This window comes from Panthera pardus, unplaced genomic scaffold (genome assembly GCF_024362965.1).
Source record: "Panthera pardus isolate Hobbes unplaced genomic scaffold, ASM2436296v1 HiC_scaffold_17, whole genome shotgun sequence".
In the NCBI taxonomy this organism is placed as follows: domain Eukaryota; kingdom Metazoa; phylum Chordata; class Mammalia; order Carnivora; family Felidae; genus Panthera; species Panthera pardus.
In genome coordinates, this window is record NW_026526732.1 from 88,190,889 (window position 1) to 88,208,711 (window position 17,823).

The window sequence follows — 17,823 nt, forward strand, 5'->3', positions numbered from 1 at the left end:
TTTCTAACCAAAGAAGTCTTATCCTCTCCTTTTAAGTTGCAAATCACATTACCTACTAATGCTTCTTAAAAGGAGGGAACAAACAAAATAACTAAAATTAACAACTCAGGCAACAGCAGATGTTGGCGAGGGTGCAGAGAAAGAGTAATCCTTTTGCACTGCTGGTGGGAATGAAAACTGGTACAGCCACTCTGAAAAACAGTATGGAGCTTCCTCAAAAAATTAAAAATAGAACTACCCTACGACCCAGCAATTGCACTACTAGGCATTTATCCAAGGGATACAGGTGTGCTGTTTCGAAGGGACACATGCACCCCCATGTTTATAGCAGCACTATCAACAATAGCCAAAGTATAGAAAGAGCCCAAATGTCCATCGATGGATGAATGGATAAAGAAGATGTGATATACATATACAATGGAGTATTACCCAGCAATCAAAAGGAATGAAATCTTGCCATTTGCAACTACATGGATAGAACTGGAGGGTATTATGCTAAGTGAAATTAGTGAGTCAGAGAAAGACAAAAATCATATGACTTCACTCATATGAGGACTTTAAGAGACAAAACAGATGGACATAAGGGAAGGAAAACAAAAATAATATAAAAACAGGGAGGGGGACAAAACAAAAGAGAGTCATAAATATGGAGAACAAACTGAGGGTTGTTGGAGGGGTTGTGGTAGGGGGATGGGCTAAATGGGTAAGGGCCATTAAGGAATCTACTGAAATCATTGCTTCATTATATACTAACTAATTTGGATGTATATTTTAAAAAATAAAAAATAAAGTTAAATAAAAAAAAAGAAGAAGATGTGGTACATAGATACAATGGAATATTACTTGTCAATCAAAAAGAATGAAATCTTGCCATTACCAATAACATGGATAGAACTAGAGTGTGCTATGTTAAGCAAAATTAGTCACAGAAAGACAAATTTCATATGACTTCACTCATATGTGGAATTTAAGATACAAAACAAATGAACATAAGGGAGGGAAGCAAAAATAATATAAAAATAGGCAGAGGGACAAAACATAAGAGACTCTTAAATACAGAGAACAAACTGAGGGTTGCTGGAGGGATCTTGAGTGAGGGGATGGGCTAAATAGGCAAGGGGCATTGAGCAGGGCACTTGTTGGGATGAGCACTGGGTGTTATATGTAGGTGATGAGTCACTGGATTCTACTCCTGAAATCATTATTGAATTATATGCTAACTAACTTGGATATAAATTTAAAAAAAAAAGGAGAGGACATAAAGAAATTAAGAGTCAAAACATTATCAGAGTGAACGCCCCTTGCCCTATGGACTTCCTTTTGCCATGAGTCACTTCTGATTTATTTCTCACTGAGGAAGGAAAGTGTTTTCCCCCCAAAAAGCATGACAGCCTCAGGATATCATTGATACAGTGGCAGAATATTCAAACTTTCATGTGGATTATTAGGAAATGCACCTCCTGATGAATTAATACAAAAATCACAAAGACTGGGACGCCTGGGTGGCTCAGTCAGTTAAGCGTCCGACTTCAGCTCAGGTAATGATCTCGCAGTCTGTGAGTTGGAGCCCCGCATCAGGCTCTGTGCTGACAGCTCAGAGCCTGGAGCCTGCTCCCAATTCTGTGTCTTCCTCTCTCTCTGTCCCTCCCCTACTCAGTCTCTCTCTGTCTCTCTCTCTCTCTCTCTCTCTTTCTCTCTCCCTCTCAAAAATAAATTTAAAAAATTTTTAAAAAAATCACAAAGACTTACATAACACTAAGAGATTAAGATTTGTTATATCTTAGACTGTTTTTATGTGTGCTTCAAACTCAGAAGTCTCTACTAGAGCGTGTTTATACCCCTTAGCAATACTTCTTAAAGATATAGTCAAAATAGTAGGCACAATAAGACTCATAGTTTCAGAATGCATCATCATATGTGACCACCGTCAGAATACATTATATGCGATCCTTTGCGTAGGAGAGTTGAAGTGTCTCTTTGCTTAGCAAATGGCTTCTCTAGTGTGTCTAGTTTGACTTAAAAGTACATCTAAATCAGTAGTGTATACATACTCAAAGTTCAAGAAAAGTTTTCCAAATTAGGCATGTAATTATTTTTAAAAATCAGAGATGAGAGTAAATGTTTCAAACTGCCTTCAAGCCCTTTGGAAATATTTGTGAAGGTGATAATTTAATAACTGCAAATAAATATCTATTTAGTGCTAAGTGCTCTAACAACTGTTCATCTTTTGTACATTTCATCTGAGATACTATAAAACTTACTTAAACTACATTTCCTTTTATATCTCCTAGTTTTCACTTTTCCCTAATTAAGATTAGACATGTCCCTGGTTAATCCTAATTAGTGATAGACGTATGTACTTCTAACTTACGACAAGGGGTAAAAGAAGAAAAGTACATGCAGAGAATCACACACATATATTTATATTAGTAAATATCAATGAAAGGAAGGAAAGGCTATTTAGACTAATATGGGAAAATGAGGTGATTTTAGAAATTCTCAATGTGCAAAATTAAAGGTCAAGGGGAAAAAAGAATGAATTTATTTTGTACTTGTAGATTTAATCTATGGCCTCCTTAACCCCAACAATTTACTTCGATGAGTTTTAAAAATAACTTGAAGACTATAAATAACATTTGGTGACTGGACAAAAGAGGTGGCCTGGATACCTGACTTGTCCCTGACCGTCACGGAAGTGGAAGCAGGAAGCAGAAGCATTGCCATCCAGAGCCAAAGTTTCCAAGAGCCAGCATGCCTCATTGTGCCTCGAAACCATGTGAACAAGTGGCTGCAGGTCTGCAACAAAACAAAATACTGGAATTGAGCTTACAATTCCTTTCATCATTATCTCTAGAAAATCCTCATCACCAAAGAGAACACAATAGATTTTTACACTACATAGAATTATATAATTGGATATATGATTATATATGTAGTTATACATAATTTATCAATATACGCCTTAGTGTGTATTAAAAAGTTTCAAAAATATTTTCAGATTACTTCCTAATTATCAATGTCCACACAGCCTCTTATAACTTAAATTTTCTCTTCTTTTCATGTGTTTTTTAAAGCTATACCACTTTAAAATGATTTTATGTATGCAATTTAGAAATATAGACATATATATATACACATATATATATATACACACACATATATGTGTGTGTATATATATATATATATGTGTATATATATAAATGTATATATATACATACACATATATATGTATATATATATATGTATATGTATATGTACATATATATATATATACATATTCTAAATCCTGGTAAAATACACCTAACATAAAATCTAAAATCTTCATCACTTTTAGGTAGAATTAAGTACCATCATATTATTGTGTAATCATCACTATCATCCATAATTTCTCATCTTGCAAAACTGAGACTCTATAACTATTGAACATTAACTCCCCATTTCTCCCTCCCCAATCCTTGGCAACTACCACTCTACTTTCTGACTCTATGAATTTGATTACTCTAGGTAACTCATATAAGTGGAATCATACAGTATTTATCCTTTTGTGACTTCATTTCATTTAGCATAATATCCTTAAAGTTCATTCATGTTGAAGCATATGTCAGAATTTCCTTCCTTTTTATTTTAATTTTTTAAGTTTATTTATTTATTTTGAGAGAGAGAGAGGGAGAGAGAGAGCGAGAGAATCCCAAGCAAGCTCTGCTCAGCATGGAGCCAATGCAAACTAAATCCCACAACAGTAAGACCATGACCTGAGCTGATATCAAGAGTCCAGTGGCTAACAGACAGCCACCCAGGAGACCCAAAAATTTCCTTCCTTTTTTAAAGCTGAATAATATTGCACTGTATATATATACCATGTTTTGTTTATCCAGTCATCCACTGATGTATACTTGGGTTGCTCCTGCCTTTTGGCTAATGTGAATAATGTTACCATGAACATGAATGTACAAATATCTGTCCAAACCCTGCTGTCAATTCTTTTAGGTACATACCCAGAAACGGGATTGCTGGATCATATGATAATTCTATTTTTAATTTTCTTAAGAACCAACATACTGTTTGCCATACCAGCTACACCATTTTATATTCCCACGAACAATGCACAACAGTTCCAAATTCTCTCCATCCTCATCAACCTTATTATTATTTTTTTAATAGCAACCATCCTAATGGGTATGAGAGGGTATCTCATTATGTTTTTGATTTTCATTTCCCTAAGGATTAGTGATGTTGAAGGTCTTTTCATATGCTTATTTCCATTTGTATATCTTCTCTAGAGAAATGCCTATTAAATCCTTTCCCCATTTTATAATCTGGCTATTGTTGAATTGTAGGAGTTCTTTATATATTCTGGATATTAGTCCCTTTCAGACATATGATTTGCCCATATTTTCCTCCTTGTTGTGGGTTACCTCTTCACTCTCTTGATTGTGTCCTTTGCTACAAAGAAATTTACTTTTATGTCATCCAATTTACCTATTGTTCTTGTCACCTGTTCTTTTGGTGTCATCTACAATGGATTTATATTTTTACAATATAATCTTATTATTCACAATTCTATTTTCTCTTCTATATATTAGTGTTACACATTTTGTCTTAACTGATGTTACATTTTCTATAAACATAACTATGTTGTTACTGGGAGGAATAATCACTGCTACTGGAGTGATTACTATACATACATGTGAAAAGCAATCTTTCCTTATGTTTAAAGAAAAGAATGGATATATATAATTCCTGCCTGAGCCTACCACTGGCATCATATTTAACATTAATGTGTTATCATCCATAACCATTTGTTTTTCTAAATATAGACTACTACTTTATAGGTATTACAGTAAAAGATTTAGTAAACAGAATCCCTAAAATGGAAAACTTAAATAGTATGCAAATTAATTTATATAGTGAAGTAACATGAAAATAAACTGTAAGTAAAAATATAACAGCTCCTTCAGTGTATTTAACAATTGCAGTATTATTAGAATAGCTATTCTAAGACTTCTAAATATGCAAATAATATTGAATCATTTATTTGCCATCATTTAAATTTTATTCAAGAGTCAAATATAAAAGAATCCATCACACCAATGTCTAAATGTTGTCAGTACACACTCTAGAAAAAAACTAAAGTTATCATCTTTGGTATTCTGCATGTGCCAAATACTCTAAGATCAGCACTTTAAAATTAATTCAAGATTTTAGATATTTCTGGATGAATAGCTAGAAGTAGCAATTGCAACACTAAAATCGTGTGTGGTTCTAAATATCAAACAGCTGGTTTTATGCCTTATTTCTTTTAAACTCTTTCATCTAGATATAGTCTTAATCCTCATATGACTTTGCAAACTTATCCTATTATTTCAGTTAGTAGTTGTTAAAGCAATTAATTCTATTTCAAATAAATGAACTCAAAAATACTAATTTAATTATCAGAGATCCTTGATTTTTTTATTTTTAACCACGAATTTTTTTATCTTCTAGACATTTTTGTTACTTAAAGGGATTTCAATTACTAACACATAGACAAGAATAAAAGAAGTTTTACACTACTATAGTCATTAAATATTCAATAAAAAATTACCATGCAAATAATCTTCAGGTACATATGAATTAAATCAGAAAATTTTACCAAATATTTAAGCAAGAATTATCACTGACCTTTCATTTAAAAAATTTTTCAGAGAATAGACCAAGAGAACACAGGTAAATCATTAAGGCAGCAAAATTATTACAATATACTCAACAATGATATTGTAAGAAAGAGAAAATTACTGGCAAATCTCTTTTGAACACAGATGTGAAACTGTCAACAAAATTTTAGTACAGTAGAGGAAAACATCAACAGAACAAAAAGGCAACCTACTGAAAGGGAGAAGATATTTGAAATGATACATCTGATAAGGAGTTAATATCCAAAATATATAAAGAACTTATACAAGTCAACACCAAAAAAAAAAAAAAAAAACCAACCCATAATTAAAAAATGGGCAGAGGACTTGAATAGACATTTTTCCTAAGTGACTTCTATTAGTTGATAAATTAGCAGTGTAGTATAGAGATTAAAACCATGGCTTATGTCTGGGCTTTGCCACTTATAAACAAGTTATGTAATCTCACTAAGCCTTCGTTTATTTACCTGAAAACTGATAATAACACTAGCAATAAATTATTTAACAACTGGGGAAAGTATAGTAGAGGTCCTTGAACATATTAACTATTCATACAAATTACCTACTATTATAAGTGTTTGTTCTACATATTCATAAATAATAATAAAAATTGGGGGTGCCTGGATGGCTCAGTTAGTTAAGTGTCTGACTCTTGATTTCAGCTCAGGCCATGATCTCAGGACCTGTGTCAGGCTCTGCACTGAGGGGGGAATCTGCTCCAGATTCTCTCTCTCTCCCTCTCTCTGTGCCCCTCCTCCGCTTATGCATGTGTGCACTCTTTCTCATAAATAAATAAATAAATAAATAAATAAATAAATAAATAAATAAATAAAATAATTAGTAAAAGTTTAGTTGTCTCCTCAGCCTGAGGTTGATAGTGATATTTGGACAATGGGAAAATGTCAAAGCACCCATAAATTTATGTTCATTGAAGCTTTGGTCCCTCTTACAGCAACAAAGACCCAGAGAGCTATATAGCCATATGTATATTAACTCAATCTTGAGGTCTCCCAACTGTTTCCTTGAGTCACTTAGCGGTTCATAGCACTTAGCTTCAATCTCATTTATGCAAAATGCTTGAAGAATAAGATGTTATGTTTAGTTGACTAAATGTCCTAGTTATTGATGAATTGCCATTCCACCCTCTAATGAAATGCCTTTCACCAAGTTCAGCAAGAACTTGAGAGAATTCTTTGTTCTCCCCATTTAATTCAAATCTTGGTGGTACTTCCTATAGCTGACTACTCTCTCCTTGAAATCTTCATTCTCATTGGTCATCCCAGCCCTCACACTCTCTGGGATTTCTCTCTAAATCCCTTCTCAAATCTTTTTGCTACCTGATATCTTAATCCTGGGATCTGTGGGCCTTCCCCACCTTGTCTTTATAATGTCTCTTGAGGTGATCTCACCATTTCTTGGCTTTGAACAGTACCTGTCAGATGAATCTAAAATTTCTATCCCCAATCCAGTCTTCTCTGAACATTAGACTGTAGCCAGCTGCCTATTCTATATTTCCTCTTAGATGGTGCACAAGACACCTGTAATTTAATATGTCCAAGTTAAATGCTTGATTCTCAACCACAACTTACTCTTCTCATGCTCTTCCCAGTCTCAATTAGTGCCCATCAAAATGCTCAAACCAGGAACTCAAGCATCACGCTGATGCTTCTGTCTTCCTTATCACCATCTCCCACATCCAAACAATCAGCAAGTCATATCAGTATTACCCCATACCCATCTCAAATCCATCCACTGCCCTCCATTCTTCTGCCATAATCCTAATTCAGGTTACCCTGGTGTAGATTCCCAACAACTTCCTAACTCATTTCCCCTCAAATCTGCTATCAGCTTCTGACCATATTCACTTACTACATAGCACAGGAGAGCTTTTCTTAAAATAAAAATTGAATCATGTCACTCCCCTGCTTTAACGCTTTAAATGGTTTCCCATTTTACTTTACATGTAATCCAAAAGCCTTTCTATGGCCTTCTAGGCCCTGAGTACTTTAGCTCCTACTCTCCTCTCCAGCTTCACTTGGTACTGTCCTCTTCACTGATATCCTATCCCTCAAATTCCCATGTTCTTTCCAACCTCAGGACTTTTGTGCATGCTGTTTCCTCAACCTGGATCACACTGGGTCCTGTTCATCCTACACCTCTCAATGTAAATGTTACTGGGTGGAAGAGCTCTTACCTGACAGGTAAGTGTCCTTGCCCCATTATTCTCTAGCTCAGACAATTCTGTCTGTGGACATATGTTTATTGCCCCCACTCAACTCTACTCTCCCTTGAAGGCAGAGACTATGTCTGTCTTGTCCATCACCTTATCCTCAGCAGCTAGCATAGTATCTGTGAAAGCAGGGGCTCAATAAACATTCTTTGAATTAAAATAAGTAACAGACTGCCAATTTCCAAATCTTAAGATATAGAAAAACATACTTATCGTTAAATCTGTAGTGATGATAATTTAATCTTTTATAATTCATCAAGCATTTTAAGATCTTATAATATTTCAAGGATCATTACCATGAACATAATATCTATTCGTACATTAAATTCTTAATTTTTCTCTTTTTAAGCTTTTTATTTTAATTCCAGTATAGTTAACATACAGGGTTATATTAGTTTCAGGTGTACATCTCTTTATACATTTAAAACATGTTTACTATTTGAGGTTTCTATTGTTTTGATCCTGATTAAGTACAGATATACTCCCCTCCACTAGGAACATTTTTTTTCCCACTAGGAACATTTGAAAAAAAAAAAAAAAAAACTTGATAAAGGTCTCAAAATAAATCCTTGTATAGGTTAAAACAAAACACCTTTTCCAGATCCTTAACCTCTGCTTCAGGCAGTTGCAGGGTGGGAAAAACCTCCCTTAGGGTCTTTCTGGACCTCTCCTCCAGATCCTTCTCACTGTCCCCAGAACCCTCAGGCTACTTCTTGCTGCTCTGGACCCACCTCCAGTGCCCTCCAGGAATTCTCAATTCTGGGCTTTGTCCACAATCTCCTCCATCATCAAAACTTCCCAATTTTCTATTTTGTCCCCTCAGCTAGATGACCATCAAGATAGTTTGATAAATTTATACAAGCCAATGTTGTCACAATTTAACTTATTGCTCTTCTTAGGTAAGATTTAAATGTTAACACAGACCTTCAATGCTGTCCCAATGGACTGCCCAATGAAGAGCCTCAGAATAATATATGTGGATATGGATGTTACTAAAGGCCTCAAATCACTTTTTTCAAAACTTGTACAAAGATGGCTCATGATACATTTTAAGAAGGATGTGGGGAATATTGGTTACACATGTTCTCATTTTCTGAAGCACAATTTCTTTTATATGTGTATTTTTTGAGAGGCAGGCATGTCTCTTCCTAACACTATCACATTATAGGACAAGAGATCCACATAACATATGTCTAAATATATGAAAGTTAAAAATAAAGCTAATAAGACTAAGAAGAAATATGTTTTTTCCTTTTATCTTGGCAAGTATACCTTCACAAAAAGTCCAAGTCAAGTTTGGAATTGAATACAGCAGGCTACAAGGGATTAACTAGACTCTGGCCTGGACCAAAGCTCTTCCCTCACTTTTTCCCATTCTTGGCTTGGTCTGCACCATGAGGGTCCTCACCTACATGTATGGGAAGATACCAATAAGTCTAAGCTCTGTCCATAACACCTGCAAGCAGTCACTCCTTGATACCTGCTTGGGCCTAAGAGTGTTCCCACCAGTGACTTGGTTTGCCCCTGGAAAGACGAATCCAAGGAAGAGGTCTGCCAGATCTTATAAGAGGACTAAGGGTCCTTTGGTCAAGGAATTTCAGGATCTTGGGTTCCCAGAGCCTCAACTAGCAGCTTGAGCTTTGTGTGGATGGGTCCCCTTATATCTGTGGACTCCTAACCCTGAGAGCAGAAGCACATCCAGAGCAAGGCCACATAAAGGCCTTCCAAAATGTAAGGCCCAGAGCAGGGACCTTGTTGCCTGGGCCTAAGGAAAGTACAGAAGACAAGTACCAGGCCCTCATTCTACAGATATGAAACATTAAAGCTCATAGAGAAGATCCCAGAGCCTGAGATACAAGTCCAGCTCTTCTTCACTAAGAAGCCAGTGCTGTTACACCATGATGTTTACTATCAGGATGTGAGATAGACCTTTAACTTCCCTATATACTTCCTTTAAATTTGTAGCTATTCTTTATCAAGATGCTAGCCAGATCCTGGGGGGTGCCTGGGTGGCTCAGTTGGCTGAACAACCGACTCTTGGTTTTAGCTCAGGTCATGATCTCAAGGTTCATGAGTCCAAGGCCCACATCAGGCTCCCCACTGGTGGTGTGGAGCCTGCCTGGGATTTTCTCTCTCCCTCTCTCTCTGCCCCTGCCCTGATCGCTCTGTCTTTCAAAATAAGTAAATAAACTTAAAAAAAAAAAAAAAAAAAAAAAAGCTATCCAGATCCAGGCTGTAGTTCTTTCCCAGCACTACAAAGTACCAAAGTTCTAAGTGTGAGTATTCCCAGTACTGCCAGTCTTGAGCAGACAACAGTGCCGAGGAGCCGATGAACCGTCTAAAATCATCCAGATAGCCCTATCTATAACCTATTTCCCAATGCTATGACAACAAAGAGATAAAGACCGACTGAAGGTCTGGCTATGACCTCTACTTCTAACCCATTATTCTCACCATCCTTGCCCAAGTGGAATAGTTTTGATACTGGTTGGCATAAGGCAATTTAAAAAGGAGTCATTGTCCTTTAAGTTTCCATTATTCAGCTCTTGAAAACCTGTAAGGCAACTATGACACTGAAAATATTTTAATTAGGACATGAATTTTTTTATTCCTTATATATTTTTGAGAGAGAGAGAGAGAGAGAGAGAGAGAGAGAGAGAGAGAATGGAAGCAGGGCAGTGGCACAGAGAAGGGGACAGAGGATCCAAAGTGGGCTCTGTGCTGCTCAAACTCTTGAACTGCACGATCATGATCCCAGCTGAAGTTGGACGCTCAATCAACTAAATCACCCAGGTACTCTAGGAGATGGATTTTTAAAAATTCTTTGTCAATCTAGATTAATGTACACAGAGCATAGAAAAGACAGAAAAGAGCAGTGGAAAACCTTAATCTTTCATTCCATCCATACAATGAGATTCCTACTATGTGCCACAGGGGATATAGTAGTCACTGGGGATACAGCAGTGAGCCAAATAGGGGAAGTCCCTGGTGTCACTCTGGTAAAGGAGACCAAAAATAAACAAACATACACATCATCTTTGAAAGACAGACATTAGGAACTAAAGGAAAGCAGAGTAAATAGGATGATGAAATAGTAGGCTTGCTAGATAAGATGGTCAGGGGCTTCTCAGCACAAACTTTTGAGTAAACCAAACCAAATCTGCCTACAGAACATGAATCATTTTATAATGCTCATTCTGCATCTTTGAAATTTGGTATTAGGTAAAGAGTCTGAGTGTTAGAGTTAAGACATAAATAGAAAATAACACGGAAAAGACAAGTGAAAGAAGAAAAAGGAGAAAATAGAAAAGAGTACTGATTCACTTTATGTAGGCTGTTAAATGAGCAACACATTTCAACTTTTAAAAAAGTAAGTTTGATTTGTTACATGACTAAACCCATGTTCTCAGAGCATTCATTACAAAGAGTAATGCCGTGTGACTGGGTAGGGGTTTGATTCTTAAATCAAACTTCTTGACTACCCTCCAATATGCCTGTACATAACTCCAAGAAAATCTGGCCATAGTGTTGTGAAGTCACAGATCTTTTAAATAAGCAAAACAAACAAACAAACAAAAAACCAAAAAACAGGTGTTAACACATCTTTTACCAATCTTTAGAATCTATCTTTAGTGAAGCTAGAGCAGAGTCTATCAACTATTAGAGAAAACCAGCTGAAAAGACATGCCTATAGAGTTAAATTCCAAGCCAATAATAGGACAAAAAATCTCAACATCTTAGGACTAGATTTAGCATTATTTCATAATTTCACCAATAATGAAATTGAAGTTGGTTTGCAGAAGTCGGATGCAGCTTAGGCAAGGTTTCTGCCCTTATTACAATCTACAGAAAGCTCTTGACCTTTATATTTTAATTACAGGCATCCTTTTTACCTTAATAATCTGAGTTAGACATTTCAAAATCCGCTTTAATTCATTCTTTACCCCTCCCATATCAAATCTCTATCAAGTCTATCAAATCTACTTTTACAAAGTTCCTTTGAATCCATACCAACTTATTCATCCTCACGAAAACTGATTTACTTCACGTCCTTACCATTTCTCATCTGTAAAAGTGCAGGAGACCCCAAACTAGATTCCTCTGTTTCAGTCTCGTTCCCCTTGATTCTATATCCCTACTGCTCAAGACTTCTATTTCCATAACAGATCTAATCACTTTAGTGCTCTGCTTTTTTGAAGTCTCCTGGTGGTTTTTCATTGGCTATTCCTAAGGGAACCACTCAAGACTCTCTTGCCATTAGTGGAGTCCTCAACTCATCTGACCAGTCTCATGGCCTGCTACCTCCTTCCAAACAAACTCCACTCCATAAAACCCTTCACAATTACCCCACATGTGCCAGGCTTTTGCACATGCAGTTTTGGCTGTTGGGATATCTTTCCGTTCTCTTTCCAACTGGTGATCATTTACTCTGCCTTCCACATGCAATTCAAATACCATGTCTTCCATGAAGTCTGCAGGAACCATCACAGAGTTCATTTATTCACTGTCTTGCAATCTAATAGAGCTCAGTTCCCACCTCTGCTTCAGCACAGTCTATACTGCACTTTAATAACTTACGTACATTCCATCCCCCTCCATACTGAATATCTTACAGAAAAAAAAGTGTCTTATCATTCGTGTTTTGTTCAAACATTAAATGATGTTTTAACACTAGCATTTAGTAGGTACTCGATCAATTTGTAGGAACACAGTCTAAGGCAATACGTTTCCAAAATTAAACAAATGAAAGGTTCAACCTGTTAAGTAATATATGCAGATATGGACTTAACATTTACAGAAAGATAGGAGGTGAAGAATTACAGACCAATATAGAAAAAAATTACTAAAAGAAAGCTCAGTGAACATAAGTTCAGTTATTTAATGAGACGCACAAAACATACTATTACTGAATTTCTCTTCCCTCACAGAAAATATATTTCCTGGTTCTTAATGTTTATAATCCTCTAAAGCTGATCAACTCTACCACATTTTCTCAAAATTCTGTGTTATTTCTCCTGTCACTTCAAAACTAGCACCTACTTCCAGAGGGTCTCTAAACTCAGGTCCCCTTTAAACAAGCTTAACTGATTCTCATCATCCTCAACAACTTGTTTGGTTAACTGATACACTTCCCTGAAATATCATTGTCTCCATCAACTTTTTTTGATACCATTCTCAACTTCCACCATTATGAGTGACCTACATTTTTTTGGATATCAATTCGTTAGCTCTGTTTCCACAGATATATCTATATCAACGATCCAATACCACTTAAAATTTTAAATTAACATATATATTTCCTTATCTATCCAGTTTTCCTAATTTTTCCATCTGAAGGGCTCTATGACCTAATAATCTTACAATCTCATAATTCCTTTTGATTGTTCTCAAAGAGGTATCAGAGACCCTTTGGGCCTCACAAATATCCTAGTATTCTACTGGCATTCACCCTCTTTCTATCAATTTCCAAATTTAATACACAACTTCCTCATCTGATTATATCACTACTGGCCTACAAAATAACACCCCAAAGAGCCCCTTGCCTCTCAGCCTCTCCTTTCCAGTCTCTCCCTGGCAAGTGTTATCTGCTCTCCTCATCTCCGGTTTCATTCCAGCTTGGATTCTCTGTCTTACCAGGCACATGACTGCTCACTCCCACCTCTAAGCCTTCACACATGCCATTCCTTCTGGCTGGAATGCCCTCTCTCTTGCTCTCTTCTGCTAAGCCTCTTTATTCTCTGCCTCTTTAAGATATATGACTTTAATGCAGCCTGCCCTGAATAATCCAACTCCAATCCCATTCATTCTCTTTTTTCCAAGATCCTTTCCAGGTTATATATTAGCATCTCTCTCTAGTCCTACTAATTTTTCATTTTCCACTTGAATTTGTAATTATGATGCCACTTAGCCTCACAACTATGATTTCTATCTCCATATCTCCAAAAAAATGAACTACAATTTCAGCGAGAGAAATTAAACTGAAAGACCATAAAGTAGATGGAAATTTTCCATTTCTGGAGAATACCATGGGCTTCTTTCTGTTTTAGATGGTTTCCTTGGATGACAATGATTCAGATACAGAGATAATGTCCCAACTGTGATAATAATCACATTTGCTTTTCTTTCACTTTTTGCTTTTTCTCTGGCCTTTTCATATCAGGTTCAGTCTCGCTCTGCTGCTCTATCACCACACCTCCACCCTCCTTTCCCAGGAAACCCAACTTAGATTCCTTACCAGTTTGAGAGCTCAGGCCGGACAAAACCTCATGGAAGCACCTGCCAGTCACTTTCTCCATTTTCTATCCCCTAGAGAGAGAATGAATTTTTCCACCCCTGGCGATTGCCTCCTTCTTTTCCATCCTGAAGACATATTCCCAGTCAAAGAACCCTGTCAAGCCTCCTTCAGGAAGAGATTTTAGGTACGTGTGCACCATCTGAACAACTAAACATCTCAGTTTCTCCTTGGCAGGCACATACCAAAAACCTCTGCTTGAGTCCCACTACAGCTCTCTCCTCACACACCAGTAAGGAGATGCTGAGAGACCACACGTTTGATAAAGTGGTGTGTTTCTTTGCTTGTTTGTTTGTTTGTTTGTTTGTTTTAATCTCTTTAAAAAACGGCAGTGCTGCTTGGTTTGGATTGAGAATAGCAAGCGCCATTGCTCTCTCACTTTTTGTTGGGGTAGGGGTAGGGAGAGATGTTGGAGTGGTTTTATTTCATCCCCTCCATTATCAAGCACATATAAATTCCTCCTGAGCGTCCCAACCAACCTCCCACCTTGTTTCTCCTCAGATTTCTCCTCCAAGCAGAAGACGGGACCAATCAGTCTTGCAATTGTGGATGCAAGGAGGCAGCACAAGTATTTCCTTTACCCTTGCACTCCCCAACCTCAAGCTGGGGCTCACCATCACTCACTGCTGCAATTCCTGGATGGTTCCATTAAAACTCTGCGCATTCTCAGGTTCTGGGTTCTCCTCTTTTTGATCCCCAGCCCACTGTCCCCTGAGGCTGGCAGTGAGTTCTAGTACCCTGTCCCTCTCCATTTCCCCACCTCTCCCAGCCTCTGGGGCTCATGCAACCTGGCCAGCCCACCACCGACCCGCCTGCTCCCTCCCTCCCTCCCCCTTCCAAGGACAGGTTTCGCTTACGCGCCCGCCTGCTCAGAATGAGCTAGCGTGCCCGGCGGCCGAGGCGCGCTTGGTTCCGGGCCAACAAACTTCTTCGGGACCCTGCAGTGCCCTAGCGGGCTGCGCGGCGCCGCCTCCCTCCTCACGGCCGCGGTGGCGTCGGCGCCGGCGCGCTGACGGCGGTGGCGGCTGGATCTCGCAGCTAAGGCGGCGGAGGTGGGGGCCGCGTTCTCCGAGTGCCGGGACCTGGACGTTCCCGCGGCGGTGGCGGCGGCGGCAGGGACGGCGAGGACGGCGGCGGCGCTCGGTCGGCCGCGCTGCGCATGCTGCAGGGTAATGAAGGAGCAGCGCCGGACGCCTGGAGGCTGACCGGGGCTGGGGGAGGCCCTAGTCCCGGGGTCCCCACCCGCGCAGCCCCTGGAAGCAGCACTTGGGAGAAATACCCGCATGTCAGAATAAGTAACCCCGGGCCCGAGAGCTAGGCGCCGGAACCTCGCGTCTGCCAGTTTACACCCCTTAACTGTCCCCTGGTTTCCAGTGGGTAACGTCTCTAGACGTAGACCAAAAAAATACGATCTAACGGCATGAATTTCTATTGAGTTTATTTGTTTTGTGCATTTAACCCCATGGATGTGTTCTTCTGTCTTTGATGTCTGTTCTCACCCGCATCAGCGGTGCTGGTAGCTCTCCTTTACAAACACTCGTAGCCAGAAAAATCACCTAGAACTAAAGTATAACGCATAAAGCCTGCATTATGTGAACATCTGAGCACAAACTACATCATATATAGCATATTAAAGTGGCCGTAGCGTTCCAAACGTTTTTGGTCCCGTCGTTAAGCCACCTATGGGAATGCGTAATTGCAGGTGTGCATTATTTATCCGCCAAAACATATTTACATGTGTAGCACAGTTTTTACATTTTCTTGAAAAGCAGATGCACGCAAATGACCAGAGACACGAGCAGATGATATAGAACCGGCATGTGTGCGAGAGATCAAGGGAAACGGCCGGTGGCAAAGCTGCGCAGCTTACCTTGAATGTGTGTTTGAGCCCCTCAGAGGCGCAGTGGAGTCCGGCCAGGGCTGCCGCACCGCCGAGGAGTGGCCCGAGTGAGCTCCCTGCGAGTGGGGAAGGGGGACGCATCTCTGCCCTTATTAGTCTCTCCCAGTGTGACCCTCCCACTCGACGAGGACGAGGACTCCGCAAGACAGGACTCCGCCAACTCATGCACAGGTTTTCCTTAATTACAACAATGTCGCCTTAGAGCTAGGAATAATGACTTCCAGGTTTTTGTTTTATTAGCAGTTTCACAGAATGACTATTGGAGGCAGGTGCTTAGAGTTTCTCACTTTGATTATGAAATGTCTTCAAAGTATTGTGTGTGGCATACATTCACAGGTAATAATTGGCTTCTTAATAGTTGAGCTAAAAAAAGATATCATTTGTGTATCATTTTTCACTTTTATGTCAGTTTATTTAAAGTTAATCAAGAGAGTCTGTCTGCCTTCTAATCATGTACATGTGTACAGGTTTGTGTGGTATGGTTTGTCTCAGAGTTCATAAAAGTATTTTGTGATTTTAAATATTATGTCTTTCTGTGGATTGGTGCTATAAATCCTGGGTTTTGAACTCTTTGGGATCTCTTTGAACATGTGAAGGTAACATTTTTCTGCAGATCTCTGTGTAGGTATTTGTGGGTGTGTGGAGAGTTCCATATCTATCTATCTATCTATGTGTGTATATATATATGTATATATATATTTGAGTATATATACTAGGTATACATGTATATTTGAAGGCATATATACATATATGTATATACATATTGTGTGTATGAATACATATATATATATATATATATATATATATATATTTGAAAGAAAAGTAAAACCATTATAGAATTCAGAAAAATAATCAGGCATTAGAAAACAGATAAATTGGTTTAATCGTCTTTAGTTCAGTATTGCCATATTGGGGAAATAATATAAAATATGTTATGGATGCATAATGGTGAAAATCAGTAAGCTTAAAAGTTACCTTAAACCATAGAAATATGCTTCATGTGTCAGGGCTCATAAATCAGGTAACAAATAAATTGTGGCTGGCAAAAAATAAAAATGTTAAGAAAAATTTTAGGAAATAGCCCATTTCCACTTCATTGAAGTCAAACTATTAAAGAGTCAACTTTAATAGTGGTTTTTAAACCTGTCTTTCATTGTAGTCCAAATACCTGCATTTAGTGTTGCATCCATAGTGATGCAAACCATGTTTATAAGGCTAAATTTAAAACCTCTTGGTATGTTTCCTTCTGGTGTGATTTTCATCACTAATTTTTGGTTGACTGTGGAAAGAGGCCAAGGAGGGAGGATATCACATGAGTCACGCTGCTCAAATGGCCATTTGGAAACCATGATTCACAAATCTTCATCAGATTTTTGGTGATTCTTCTCTAATTTTTTAAAAGCATTGTCCCTATTTGAATTCTTTTTTTTTCTCTTTAAGCAATTGTACATTACCCTTCAATTACTAGTGAATTGAAATAAGAGCATCTGTGTTTTATTTCTCTCATAGACTATTATATTCACTTTATTTACGTTTAATTAGTACTATTTAAAGCAAGGCTTTAAAACTACTTAACAGAAAGCCTGAAATTTTGCCTCTAATTTGTGTTTTAATACAAGTAAATCATCTTTATTTTAGCATTACTTTCACAAACACTTTGATAATTTCATAATCTTTATATGTTTTTGACCTAACCGCTGTTATATTTGTCTTTCTATCTCAGATTGCT

The 17,823-nt window shown here is 37.9% G+C and overlaps 1 protein-coding gene across 1 annotated transcript in view; it reads right to left on the reverse strand.

Moving 5' to 3' along the window:
* COL19A1 (collagen type XIX alpha 1 chain) overlaps positions 1 to 16,223 on the reverse strand; it is a 345,794-nt gene extending 329,571 nt beyond the window's left edge. Inside the window, exons 1-2 of the mRNA XM_019417657.2 lie at positions 16,065 to 16,223; positions 2,670 to 2,796 (exon numbers count right to left, since the gene is read on the reverse strand). Of these exons, the coding sequence (XP_019273202.2) occupies positions 2,670 to 2,796; positions 16,065 to 16,175 (238 nt within the window). The 5' untranslated portion in view covers positions 16,176 to 16,223. The remainder of the gene's footprint in view (positions 1 to 2,669; positions 2,797 to 16,064) is intronic.
* Between the last annotated feature and the right edge of the window lie 1,600 nt (positions 16,224 to 17,823).